Source organism: Pteropus vampyrus, unplaced genomic scaffold (assembly GCF_000151845.1).
Source record: "Pteropus vampyrus isolate Shadow unplaced genomic scaffold, Pvam_2.0 Scaffold15, whole genome shotgun sequence".
Taxonomy (NCBI): Eukaryota; Metazoa; Chordata; class Mammalia; order Chiroptera; family Pteropodidae; genus Pteropus; species Pteropus vampyrus.
In genome coordinates this window covers 14,207,605-14,222,544 of record NW_011888796.1, presented here as the reverse complement: position 1 = coordinate 14,222,544, position 14,940 = coordinate 14,207,605, and the positions used below count along the sequence as shown (strand labels likewise).

General features: G+C 33.8%; 1 protein-coding gene and 1 pseudogene across 1 annotated transcript in view; both read left to right on the top strand.

Moving 5' to 3' along the window:
• ATL1 (atlastin GTPase 1) overlaps positions 1-14,940 on the top strand; it is a 43,273-nt gene that overhangs the window by 26,899 nt on the left and 1,434 nt on the right. Inside the window, exons 8-14 of the mRNA XM_023526810.1 lie at positions 2,530-2,622; positions 3,704-3,842; positions 8,441-8,568; positions 9,668-9,724; positions 10,645-10,716; positions 11,930-12,361; positions 13,563-13,577. Of these exons, the coding sequence (XP_023382578.1) occupies positions 2,530-2,622; positions 3,704-3,842; positions 8,441-8,568; positions 9,668-9,724; positions 10,645-10,716; positions 11,930-12,361; positions 13,563-13,577 (936 nt within the window). The remainder of the gene's footprint in view (positions 1-2,529; positions 2,623-3,703; positions 3,843-8,440; positions 8,569-9,667; positions 9,725-10,644; positions 10,717-11,929; positions 12,362-13,562; positions 13,578-14,940) is intronic.
• Positions 7,956-8,073, top strand: LOC111735886 (annotated as a pseudogene).

The window sequence follows — 14,940 nt, the reverse complement described above, 5'->3', positions numbered from 1 at the left end:
TGATCCCCTTTACCCACTTCATCCTCCCCTATCCCCCTATATTTGATCTCCTTTACCCCATATACCTCCCCGCTCCTCCCCCACTCCCTACCCTCTGGTAACCACTAGTCCATTGTCCATGTCCCTGAGTCTCTGTTTGTCCGATATAGGTATTTTTAAAATCTCTTCCCCGTAAGAATCTGTGTTTTTTCCACAAGATTCCACAAAACACACACACACACACACACACACACACACACACACACACACACACACATAAAGGAGGGGCTCCACCTTAGTGAAACAAAATAAGAAGTATTCACAATGCAAACTAAGAAGCATCCCTTGAGGAAAGAAGATGTTAGCCAAGGATTTTATATCCAGCAAACTTGATTTTCAAGTAGAAAGGACACAAACTGTTACCAACATGTAAGAATGCAAAAAATGTTGTTCCCATGAGCCCTTAATTAGAAATTATTGAAGAATGAGCTTCAGATAAGCAAAGATGATATAACTTCACCAAAGAAGAGCTAAAAGGACACTCTACTTCCTATAGTCTTGCCAAAGAAATAAAACCTGAGTCAAATCAAGCCTCTGTATCCAGCTGCCAATTCGCAGGAAATCCAGAGGACAAAAGAACTGCCCCATGGAAATGCAATTAGCAAGGTCCAGGTTATGGAAACTCTACAGGTCAAATTCCTAGGTTCTTCAGCAGATGCACTGTAAGGGAAGAAAACAGATGGAAGAGGAACCTGTAGATTAAAAGAGAATTAAAAGACATAACAATATTTAATGGGCAAGACTGAAAGATTCAGTTAGGAATTCAGAAGATATAAACTTAGAAAGATAATTTAAAGATAGCTAATTTCATTAAAATATTCTAATTTTTCTCAATTTCCTACATTATCTCTTAATCTAATTTATAAAAGTATGCTTTAATCAGCCCTCAAATCGTAAACTATGTGTTTTATACTTAATTTTGGAGTACATTGCAGCAGGGATTTTGAAGTAAGACCAAAGTTTAAGTGCTAGCTAGCTCTTCCATCTCTGCCTGTGTGACTCTGGGCAAGTTACTTATGTCAGATGAGAGTGGAGGTGGTTCTTATAATCTCTTCTGAAAAGAATAATAAATTATAACCTATCTCTTGGGGCTGTTGTAGGAATGCATGAAATACCATGTGTACAATTCCTGGTATTGTGGTTGGCATATAATAGACATTCAATAAATGAAAGCTACTATTACATTGGTTTCAATGGGTCTGGGACGGGGCCCAAGAATTCTGTACTTTTAAAAGCCTCCCAAATAATTCTAATGGTTATTCTAATTTGGGAAACACAGTCCCTGAAAAAATCCTTCTGGATGTGAACAAATATCCAGCTTCAAGGATGATTATCAGTACATTTCTTAGAATTGTGGAAAAACTGGAAAACATCTAGGAGAATGGCAAAATAAACTAATGTCTATCCATGTGCTAAAATATTGAGTGGCTATTAAAATAAAAATCAAATAGCTAACAGTGCTAACTATGTGTCAGGCGCTGTTCTAAATGCCTCATATATATTAGTAGTCCTATGAGGTATGTTCTATTATTATCCATATTTCGCAGATGAGGAAACTAAAAATGTACATGACAATACAAATAAATTGTGAATCTGAAACATTTCTGAACTATCAATAATAAAAATAAATTATAATAAAAATTTTGCCTTGTCAGAGGAAAGACTGAATTAGCTTTCTCACAGAAAATATTTCAAAATCATCATCTGAAGTGATCAAATCCTTTGCAGCCAAAAATTGTAGGAAAAAAAGTATTACAAAAATATGTTAGTTATTTTTCTGGACTGTGTGTGTGAAAGAGGAGTGATATTTGTCAGCTTTTCTGAATTTGTAATTTATTTTTCTCATTATAAATAAATATTCACTTTCAAACGCAGCTTTGTGTTATTTTCTTATTGAGCCCTCCCCCCCACAGATAGTATAAACTTCTGGCATCACAAAACCTGGATTCCCACCTCTCTGCATACCATGTATGCATAATGAGAGCCCCTGATGAAGAGAAAGGGACAAATGTAATAGAGGAAAAATATTTAAAGAGATAATAAAAGAAAACTTTCCTCAAATAAAACTTTAATCTTCATAAAAAGCTGTTCAAAAACCACCAAGATGAATGCACCCCACCAAGTAATGAAAGACAGAGATGCCCTCAAACTGGCTGAATGGCACTATGTAACTATAGTCAGTTTTGGGGTATCTTTCTATTTTCCCTTAGTGGAAACAGGAGGATGATCTAATAGGGGAGAGACTGCTTGGAAACTTTCAAAGGTTTTATGTTTGCTTTTAATTCCATAATGTGGTAAAGAATACTATTCAAATGACAATAATGATTTTTAATTAATTTCAATTAAAAAACCGGGAGGTGGGGATCATTTTATAAATTATATAAATGTCTAACCAATGTACTGTATACTTGAAACTAAAAATAAAATTAAAAAAAAAAAAACAAAGGCAACTTAGAGTTTCCTTATCAATCCTTTCTTCTTATTTCTTAGAGTCTGATATTTCTTGTTCGAGACTGGAGTTTCCCATATGAATTTTCATATGGATCTGATGGTGGCTCCAAATTCTTGGAAAAACGCCTCAAGGTTTGTTAGATATTTAGGTACATGAAATTTCACCAGTATTAATCTAGAATTATTTTTGTTGAATGATTTGCCGAATAGATACTCAGTATCCACAATCTCTTTTGATCCTCATAGTATCTGTATGAACAAACTAAGATAGATATTTAATAAAATACTTTTAGAATTATAATTTTCAAATATCAATTATTATGATACAGATAAAGAGTTCTTTTGTAGCTATCTATAAAACAATGATGTATTCCCCAAAACAAACTTAATTTGAAGAATTGTTCAAGACAAACAATGCAATATCTGGATTCATGTTTTAATAGAGGTTTAAAAGTTAATTTAACTGAAATACCTAATTTTGAAAGCCTCAAAGCCAATCTTAGAACATTTTTTTACTACACAGAAAGTGAAATTAGAAGACTTTCCATTTTCTGTCTCATGACAGTTCAATATTGAATGAATCGTTCACATTATCAAAAAATAACTACCAAGAAATCTGGAAAAAAAAGTGAAAAAAGTTCCTTTATAGTCAGGATCTCTGAACTTACTTTTTAAGGTTTATAGTTACTTCTAGGGTAGTTTGTACTATTAACTGTCAAATAGATGTGAAAAAAAGGGGCAATTTAGCTTATAAATAAACACCCAACCATTTAGGTGCCTTTCTAGAATTTAAATGTATACCTACTAGGTAACAAGAAGCTGTCTTGAGTTATCTACTGAAAAGAAGGTAGAAATACATTATGATCTGTTCATGTCTCCTGTGAGTACTATAAATTAAAATTGGAATTTTTAGGAACTAGCTAGAGTAAAACCCCACTAATTTGTATTAAAAAAATAGGAAGGTGTAACTGAGTTAGCATAAGAATAGAAATTTGTTCATTGTAATAATAATGTCATATGTATGCTATAGTGAGATAGGGCTGTGTGGCAGATTCACCCAAGACTTTATTCTTTCTTTAGTATCAGCCCTGTCATGTCTATTTTATCATTGTGGAACCAGACTGACATAGCAAATATAAGGTTGCCACAGAATTCTTTGGAGTTAAATTTATGTTGAAAGAAATTTAAACTTCAGAATGATTTACTACTGCAGGTCTCAGGGAACCAGCATGAAGAACTACAGAATGTTCGAAAACACATCCATTCCTGTTTCACCAAAATTTCCTGTTTTCTGCTACCTCATCCTGGCTTAAAAGTAGCTACCAACCCAAACTTTGATGGAAAACTGAAAGGTTTGTCTGTCTTTTAGTGAACATGTTTACATCACTTTAGTCTGTTTATAAAAATGTCATTTTATCCACTGGGCTTATGACTTCTGTTTTAGTTCATCAGCTGATATGAGGCTGATGATTAGAAATTGTCAGGAAAATTGGGAATCCTGGGCTGATGCTAAAGTGCTTCCTTGGTGAACTGTGGGATTCTACGGGTGCCGAGTATGTACAAATCCTGTGTTCACCTGGGAGGCAGTAACCCTCCCTCACAGAGGTTCCTGCTCATCTGTGTGCATTGAGAAAAGCTCCTTAACGTCTTCCTGTTTAATTTTTCTTATTTAAATTAAGGGGAAAATAGATGCCTATGTATTTGAGATGTCGTATTAAGTTATAGACTTAGAGATTGAAATATTGCACAGTGCTGAATACTGCTACAAAAGAATTTAATTATAAATTATTAAAAACCTCACTAAAAATGAAATTCTCTTCTGGACGAGGACCAGTTTTTTAAAAACCAAAGCATTAGAGTATTTGTTTTTCAATAGTACATATACTAAGAGTATGTAATTCTCCCTTAAACAGAGGCATGTCTAATGATTTAAGATTCCAAAGAACTCAACTTGTTAAAAAAAAAAAAAAAGAAGAAGAAGAAGAAGAAGAAGAGAGTGGAGGGTAGGAGTCTGGGGAAACAGAAGTTAATCTTTCCTAGTGGATAATCACCGGGTCTTTAGATATTTGCTTTGTAGTTATACAAGGTAGTATAAAGACATTTCTGACTTTTTTTTTTACTTGTTAGCCTAGTATTGAGTACACCACTTAGTTCAAACATTTGGTTAATTTACTGTAGCCTTTCTGCATTGTGCCAGGGGTGGTGAGACATAAACTTTTCAGCACAATTGTTCTCAAAGGTCTTTAAAGTTACATTTTAAAAAAAGGACAACATAACTTGGATCCAGTTTTATGGAATTGGTTTGAAAAGCAAAGCTAATTTTTCCTCTATATCCACACATTTATTCTCAGATACCTTATATTTAACTATGGCAGTTAGTATCATAGATTGAATTTCAAATTTCTCAATCATCAGCATTGTTTTTATACATTTTTAGATTATCTTACTCTTATACAATAGACAAATAAAAGTAGGCTATTAATACATGGATTCCAGGATCGTATCACTTACAAATTCCAACCCATTGGTGAGCACACAGACCTCTTGATACTGTGCAGTTACCTAATGGCTTCAATGTGTTTTGAGTAAATTACATAAAAAGAAGGCTCTTACAAGGCCTCTCTTTCTTCTTTGGAGTTGGGAGAGCCATAAAGAAGCAAAGGAGGGGCAGACTTTCAACAACAGCCCTTTATTAGGACAAAAAAGTAGTCTGGTGTCTATGGTCATGCCATCCTGAACAAGCCTGTTCCTGTCTGATCTTGGAAGCTAAGCAGGGTCAGCCCTGGTTAGTACTTAGATGGGAGACCACCTACAGAGACTAGGTGCTGTAGGCATAAAAAAATAAGTACTCTTGCTTCTTCCATTCCTGTAGTATACAGCTATAGTTATTAAGTTAACTGATACTTTTTGGAATGAAAGATCTCAGAAAGAGAGTGTAAGACAAATCATGCAGATAGAGAATTACACTTTTTAACAAATTTGTTCCCCATCAGATTTTACTTACATCTAAACATATATTGACCTACACATTTGGTTTATAGTTACCCATAAGTTATGAGTTTACCAGAGTGGCTAACCTGAGAGAAAGAGCAATGAAAGGCAGCTTCAGTTTCCCATCAAAAGTTCCATTTTGATGAGGCTTTTTGTAGGACTGTTGCAGAATCCCTCCATGTGTGGAAATGTTCTGCATTGTCTCAGTTTCTCTGTGGGCAGTTTTGATAGTCTGTTGTCTACATTGTTTTTCCATACCATCCTGAAGCTTATAATTTGGTGTGATTTCTGTCTAGGATGTCTTGTCTACTGGCCATGCTGTTCTTCAGAGGGCTGGCATCTGAGTGCTTGCCTCTGGGGAAGAAATGTCTCTAAATAAAAAATTGTGCAAAAATTGTTTTTTGATAATAGTTTCTCGTACACTTTTTACATACTTATAGAAATAACTTTCAAGTTCTTATCAATAGTAATGATCATTATAATTACTATTTTTTCATGACTCCTCCCATTATTGAACTTATCTTACTATTTCCAGTGTTATTTAAAACTTACAATACTATGATCATATTTAATTGGTATTAATTTAATTGCTTTTCACATAGGAAATCAAAAGAATCAGAAGTACCGAATCACATCCATTCATGCTACATTCAGCTAGTTCTTACCAAGTGCTTACTGAATACCTCCCCTAGCATAGCAAATCCAATCTTTAAATTTATAAGGAGTTACCTTTTTCATGAGGTTGCTCAGTGAGATAGTGCCCCAAGTAGAACAACCAAGTAACCACACCATAAATTGTGGAGCTACATCCTTACCAGCTCCAGTTAAGACCTGAAAAAGCATAACCAAGCACCATCGCAAGGTGACTATTTTTAAAGAGCTGTTGCTAGTGATTTATCAGAGTCAAGTAATCCCAAGAAAGCATCTTCCTTGTTTAATTTACAGAGCAGCACTATACCAGTACATCTGCCCTGTGGAGTTCTTTTAAAGCATGTATCATGTTCTTGATTTTTTTGACAGATAACCACTTTGGCCTAGCCCTTGAATTCCTGGCAAGGTTTTACTCTTGTAGAAAGAAATGATGAAAACAAGGCATTATCTTGAATGATCAACCACCCACACATATTAATCGGACACTTGTAGTGGGCCAGAACTGATTAGTACACTTCGACAAATTGATCTGAATGGTCTACAGATGTTCTGGGTCATGTATTTACTGTGTTCAACTAATACTGTTAGCAAGAGCTCACCATTTGTGTATGTTATGAATATATTGTTCATATTTTCTGAATCTAAAATTGGAATGCCTGGCATTGGTCTCTGAGAAGAAAGTTAGACCATGGCTAATGCCATCTTCAGGACACATTTTTAACCAAATATGCAGGTTACTTTAATAATTACCACAATTACTGTTACATTAGATATTAAAGTGTATCTTGTTCCATTCCAATTTTATACTTCCATAATTCCATTTCCATCTCCTATACAAGTAGACATAAACATTGGGCGCTGAAATTTCAAAGCTGTACAAAACATGAAGCAAAATAAGTCTGATAGATGTCTAACATCATGCTAATGCATGTCATAAAAGTAGCAAGCAAGAGAAGAGAAACATGAATTCTTATGTAAACTAGTATTTCAGTGTATATTGAGACTATAAAAACAAGCAGGGAAAGTGCAAACACAATCATAAGATTTGCATCCTTATTCTTAAGACCTCAGAAATCACCAATCCCAAAGCCTGTAAACTCAAGTGACTCTGCTGAAATTCAGATTTTTAAAAATTGTAGGCAGTTACTGCATTTACTTAGCTATCAAGTCTCTGGACATATCTTACTTTTTACATGTATTATGTGTGTTTTTTGGTTTGTTTTGAAATACTGATTTAAGGAATTATCAATGTGTATATTTTAAACATATACACGTTGATATATTTTCTGTGTTACTTTGATAAATCTATAATACTATAAAATAGTATTATTTTCTGTGTTACTTTGATAAATCTGTAATACTGATGATATATTTTCTGTGTTACTTTGATAAATTTGTAATACTATAACATAGGTTATATGTAATCACTTGTGACAAACATAATAGGTAAATAATTCAGACATCCTCTGATATGCTCACTGTTAGGCCTCCATGCCTTTTCTTGCCATGCTATTTTGTGTTGCTGAGTTTCACCACTAGGGGTAGCATCATCATCATCACTATCTTTTTGAACTCGTGTTCTAGTTACCACACTTATACCGAGTTCTGTATACCTTTCACAAAGTTAGCACACCAACACAGAACAATTTGGGGATACATTTTCTGAATACATCTTTTCGGCCAGGAAATATCTGGCTTTTTCCCAATTTATGAGCCTATGTATATGAAACCACAAACAAGACTTACATCAGAATACATGAAATGGTTATGTGAATGGGGTGTAGATTATTCGTCTAACATTTAATATCAAGAAAGTGGTTTTAGTCTACGGCCATGCTACCCTGAACAAGCCCAATCCCTTCTGATCTTGGAAGTTAACAGAGTCGGGCCTGGTTAGTACTTAGATGGGAGACCACCTAGGAAGACCAGCTGCTATAGGCTTAAAAAACAAACAAACAAACAAATAAATAAATAAGGGATTGTAAGCTGACAAGGTTGGTCTTTGCAATCTGTGAGGTCAACCAAGGATTGCCTCACCTTAAAAAAATAGAAAAAAAAGAATGCTGTTTTATATATAGAAGATAACTGTGTAATTGAAGTGGAGATTAGAAAGACTAGCAGTAGAAGTATGGGCAATGCGGATCATTCACCCTGGGAAAAGTGGGTTTCAGGAGTTTAGTTGATGGGAAAGTGAATAATGGCTTTATCACGGATGAAGAAATGGAGGAAATCAAAGGATGTTTTATTGTACGGCATGGAAGACTGGATAGGATTTTTAAAATAATGATGAATTTGCTTTCACTTGTAGAAATAGATGATGAATTCATCAAAAACTTGAAAATACTCATTCCTTGGCTACTTAGTCCTGAGAGCCTAGATATTAAAGAGATCAATGGGAACAAAATCACCTGCCGAGGTCTGGTGGAGTACTTCAAGGTATCACTCTCATTTCTAGTGCATTTGTGAGTACTTAGATTTGACATGTTTTGGAAGGCAGTTACTACAACAAAAATTATAGACTCCATAATATGGGGACGAAGGTATGAGGACTCTATAAAAATAAAAAAATTACTAGATTCCCAAGAAAACTTACTTTCTGAAATTATTTTTTGGGAAAACTCCTTGAGGTAACTTTACTCTTCCCTTTTATCTTGAGGGAAATATATTTCGATGTATCTAAAAGTTGAAAGAGTCTATTTTTTGGAGGGGGTGGGTGTTTCCCAAGGTCCATACCACATAGTCCTCAGTCATGACCTATACTGAATTATACCTTCATTATGAAGATTTCCAAAGGGCTATACATTGCCTTCCTACTGCAGAAAATACTTCCACATTTTCCGCCTTCTACACCAAGAGCCAGTTTGAAGTGGAATTACTTTAAATTTGCATTTACCTGTTTTCCTCAGGTAGCACTGAATAAAACATTTTTCTTTTTTTTTAAAACTAATCCACATATATAGTGGAGAATTTCAGTTATCAATCTAATTTGTGTATTGATGCTCCAAGGACTAAAATATCAATTTTTAAAATATTCAAAATGCAGTCATATACCTCCCATGAGATTACTTACCTTCATCACTCTCAGCAATAAATGACATATTATTTATCTAAAATTTCTTACTGTGCATAGTGCTGTGGAAAAGCTTACAATTTAGTAGGAGATTCGGGACCCTTACACAGATCTGTTCCATAAAGCTTATGAAATCAGCAGGTACAAATTTCTGTGAGTAACTGAAAAAGAAAGGTTACTCCTAGCAGAGGGATCTGAGAAAGTTTTAAAGGAGGTGGAAGTGAGATAGCCTTTAAGAAGAATAGTATTGGCAAGTGGAAATGTATGAAAAGGGCTTTTCAGGAAGAGGGAGCAAGAACTAAGGAGGAATTAAAGTATAAGAAAAAGTAGATAGTTCCTGAAACTGCCAAGACCTTATATTTTTGAACTGTCAAGACCTTAGATCTTAAAATACAGTTTAACAGAATTAGAGAAATAGTGAATGGAATTACTTGAACATGAGTCTTTTTCTTTTTTGCTTTTTAGGCTTATATAAAGATCTATCAAGGTGAAGAATTACCACATCCCAAATCCATGTTACAGGTATTTATTAATCAGGAGGCATGACATTTTAAAACTTATTAAAACTAAGCTTTCCTTAGCTTTATGCTGTGCTAAGCAAAAGATCTGCTCCAATCTGGCTGTCTGAAATTAGACATATAAAAATAGTGGACAGAATGATTTATGTGTTCAGAATGTGTTCAGAATGATTTATGTGTTATGTGTTCAGCTAAACATTTTCACATACACGTATACCAGCCTCACTTGTGCTAAGATACACTTATATTATTGTTTAGAAAACAGACTCATACTATGATTTAGATTCACACATGTAACAAGTAGAAAAGCAAGCCCAGGTTTTAAACAAAAGGTTTCTCCAAATAAACACTTACAAAGGAGAAACTAGCTTTTTCCTCAATTATTTAAACATTTCTTTAAGTTCTTTAATACTCCCTTCTTGTTATCAGTGATACATTGTTCTATCAGTAGCAGTCCCTAAACCTGACATATTCTCTCTCCCTCCCTCCCTCTCTCTCTCTCCCCATCTCTCTCTCTCTCTCTCTCTCTCCCCCCATATCTATATATATAGATAGATAGATGGATAGATGGATGGATGGACGGACGGACGGACAGACATAAAATTTCACATGTGTTTGGATTTATAGATTCCCCCCGCACATTTGATAAGAGGCTTAAAAATATTTTTAAGAGGAAAAATCTTCCAAATGAAAATTCATTTTAGAACTATAGTTTATTGAGTAAATTTATATGTATTATACATTTTGAAATTTTAGTTTTACTAAGTTTTAAAAATGTAGTGGAAATACTTCAACATTTTCAAATTATTTGATGACTGAGTTCTCGCACATTTCTTATACATGATGCTCAAAAATGAGAAATGCCTGTGGAACTTTAATAAACATGAATTCCATTTTACATCATATTTTGTACTTTATCCAAAGGCCACAGCAGAAGCTAATAACTTAGCGGCCGTGGCAACTGCCAAGGATACATACAACAAAAAAATGGAAGAGGTAAGAAATAATATTTTAAATGATGTTTTAAATAAAATCAGTATTTCTTCCATGAACTCATTCTTTTTTTCTTCTAAGTTATGTAGTATACATATGCAAAGAGGTGGCTTTGACTTCTTTCTCGGCCTGTGTATATCATATTTATATTTATTGTCTTCCTAAAATATTTTAAAAACACTATGTATGCACAACTTTAAATATTTTAAATGTTATCTCTAGTAGACACATTTTTTATTTATTTTTGCCAGATCTTCCCACCAGTTTAAGATCTATTGGCTAACATAACATAGGCTGCCTCTCCACTATACCTCCCTACATTCCACAATTCCAATATTTCTATCTTAAATTTAAAAATGTTAGGAAAAACAAATTAAATCTCAAAGGCCAATTTAATTAGGATGCATCTCATAATTATTATATATATCCACTAATGTGTGATAGGACCTTTTTTCCCCCCTGAAAATGTTACAAAATAAAAATTACATTCAAAATTGATGGACCGTTAGAATCAAGGGAAATATAGTATATGAAATGATGTTTATGACATAACTAAAGGGTAGTTAGAATAAGAGTATCCTTTATGTAGTTAAATAACCGAAGCGAATGGTATAAGTAACTGAGAATTCCCTTGTAACTTCTGAAAAAAAAAAATGAAAATGTGGTCCAGGAACATTTAGTTTCCATTTAGTCTTTTGAAGAAAATACTGAATGGGCTCCATTGAAACAAAAATCAGTGAAACTGCCAAAGAAAATGTTTTTAACAATTTTACTTTAGAGCTTTATAGCATCGCTTATTGTTTTAAACGTCATTGGTCAAACTTACTTCAGTGCAGTTAGAAAAAATTTCATAGGTGGACTAGCTTTCTTGAATTTGGATTCATTCTGTAAATGAACTCAGTTTGCAGTTCACTTTGTGTCATGCCTTTTCGCCTTGAGGAACTTGAATTGTTGGGATATTCTTTCTCGTGTCAAAAAGAAAATAAAAATTAAGAATGACTTTATGTAAGTCAACTGTAAAGTACCAGTCCCATTTATAGTCATGCCTGATAAATTGATAAATATGAACTATGGAAAGATGTGGGTTGATAAAAGATATATGCAGGTTCCTTCTGATTATCAATGTATGCTAACAAATTTAGCTAAGTGAAAAATTTTGATACAGTTCCTAATTTTCCTTTGCACTGCAAAAATAATACTTCTCCATCTGATACAGATTTGTGGTGGTGACAAACCATTTCTGGCCCCTAATGACCTTCAAACTAAACATCTGGAGCTTAAGGAAGAATCTGTGAAGCTATTCCGAGGGGTGAAGAAGATGGGTGGGGAGGAATTTAGCCGGCGTTACCTGCAGCAGTTGGAGACTGAAATAGATGAACTTTACATCCAGTATATCAAGCACAACGATAGCAAAAACATCTTCCATGCAGCTCGTACTCCAGCCACACTGTTTGTGGTCATCTTTATCACATATGTGATTGCTGGTGTGACAGGATTCATTGGTTTGGACATCATAGCTAGCCTATGTAATATGATAATGGGACTGACCCTTATCACCCTGTGCACCTGGGCATATATCCGGTACTCCGGAGAATATCGAGAGCTGGGAGCTGTAATAGACCAGGTGGCTGCAGCCTTGTGGGACCAGGTAGGAACACTTTTAATTCTCTCCAACTAAATTCAGCACACATTTGAATGCCATCTATGTACCAGACACTATGTAGATGTTTAGAAATATACAAATGAACATATTTGGGGCCCAGTTTTCGAGAACTTCAGAATCCGTCAAGATGGCCAGATACAACTAACTGTAAAACGGTATATGAAGTCCTGCACAACTCTTTTCCAGTTAACATTTCAATATTTTTCAAAATACATGGATTAGGCAGTGTTTTTACTTTTTCTTATCCTAAAAGTTAAAGCCGTTAAGTGTAAGAAACAACAGTTTTTATTTAGCTGATTGTAACTCGATTATATGTTAACCTGACTTAATACTTATAACCTATCATCTGACTAGCATTGGTTTGGGGTAGCATATACAAACTGGTATCATAAGTCGTTGTATCATTGTCTCTTTTAGTATAAACTCCTAAAAGCAGTATCTGATTGCTTCAGATTATCTCTATTTGAACCAGACATTTACATCAGGCCATGAGTCCAGGTCAGTTTCTAGATCAGCTGCACATGGGTCAGCTGTACTTTATGGTCCAATTAACTATAACCTAGGGAGTCAGGGTCACCATGGTCCACTGTTCAAATAATTGATTATGGACATGGGAGACAAGTAGAAACACACCTAGACCGATAATTACCTATGTCATTCTAGAAGTGTCTTCAGTTACCTTATGAAAATTTCGGGGAATTTCGTGAAGTTAAAGTTGAGATTCTTCACAAAATTTTGGAGTTAAGACTTTTGAACATTATGGTCTGAGGTATCAAATAATAGCTACAATTCTCTTTAAAACATAATTGTAATGGTAAATCGATTTACCATGTGCCTTTGAGATAAACTAATGGTAGCACTATAGGAAACAAATGAATTAAAAATTGGATCCTTTGAGCTACTGTCTCAAACAGCCCCTCAACCTCAAAAGATTTAAGGAGGGTTACTTGAGGTAAATCCCAAAGCTCTCCTAGAATATGATGCTGAAACCTATAAGGGATATATAGTTGGGCTCTTCAAAATGTTCATATAAAATATGTAATCTAAACAGAAAAAATATCTATAGGAGTACTGGTTCTTAAATGCGCACAAATTAATATTGTAAACAAAGCTGAATATCATAATGCCATTACTGAAGCAGGATATATACGTTTCTTTTCTCCCTTTTAAATTGCCTTTGCCACAGGGAAGTACAAATGAGGTAAGTTAAATTTTTTAAATTAAGAATTCTATTTATAAACATTATTTTTATAAACATTATATTCTTATTTTATAAACATTATATTTATAAACATTCATAAACATTATATTCTTATTTATAAACATTATATTATTTTATAAGCCGACCAGCCATTAAAGGTTGTATAAATGTAGATTAGAAAATCTTTAGTGACTACTGTGCCTGTGCTCTCCTAGCATTTACGATTTTAATTGTGAATTTTTAATGATTTTTAAAATATTTTATTCCAGACATCATGTGATTTGATCTGAATATGAAACACAAGAACTGAATATCACGAATATTTTATCTATTGTTTCCTAAATGTGTAGAAAAATTCAAAATTCTTAAGCTCTAACATTGTGCATTTTGCTCTACTGAAGAGTGAAACAAGTAGTTATAAACCTTGTGAAAACATAACTACTGGAGAGTATTTAAATGACACTAAAACCTTTCAAAGTTGTTTTTAACTTGGGCTTTTGAGTAACAGTTACCTGTACACTTAGGGGATCCAGTCCAGTATGCAGTGTAACTTTCTGGGCATGCTTCAGACATGACCTGTAAATTGGTATTCATTTCTCTTACCATTCTATCACTTTCCACATGTGCGGATCTCTGTATCTGAGGAAACAATCTGAGCTTCCAGGAAGGAAGCATTTGTTACATAAGAAAAATTATCTCTGGAGGTAATTTAGGCCATTGTCCTCAGGAAGCAGAACTGATCTTGAAGAACATAATTTTTTCTTCAGTGTCTGCTGTTACATGTAACTGGATTATGTCTTCTAATAGAATACTATGATACATTTAATATTTACAAGTTAATAAGGAATTGCTTTATGTAAAATTCAGTAAAACAAATTCACTAAAGTAAAAACAAATTTCAACTTTGCAAATCAAACATTAGAAAATATCCAAGATTTTAAAAGAACAGTGTTAAACTGAATGTTAGAATCAGAATATAAATAGAACTAAGATAATACCATGTTACACCAATATGCATTCATAGAAATGGTGGTACCAAACTTAAGAAAATCAAGAGAGCCATATGGACTCAAAAAGATGAAAATTTATGGTATTTCCTGAGAATCAATTACTATTTAAAGAATATCCAGCTTTTAAAAATATTCAGACTTTTTACAGACTCCAGAATTACCTAAGTTGGTCTTAACTAAGTGTTCATTTTGTGAACGTCAGAGAAGGGAATGAATCTTAGACATTAGCTAAGGGAGGAAAAAAGAACATGAAAATATTTATGAACACTAATACAAAGCAGTATGTAAAAATTTCTATGATTCAGACACAAAGAACGAGGGAGTTTTAATGAGGAAAGGCTTTCTGAGGTAAT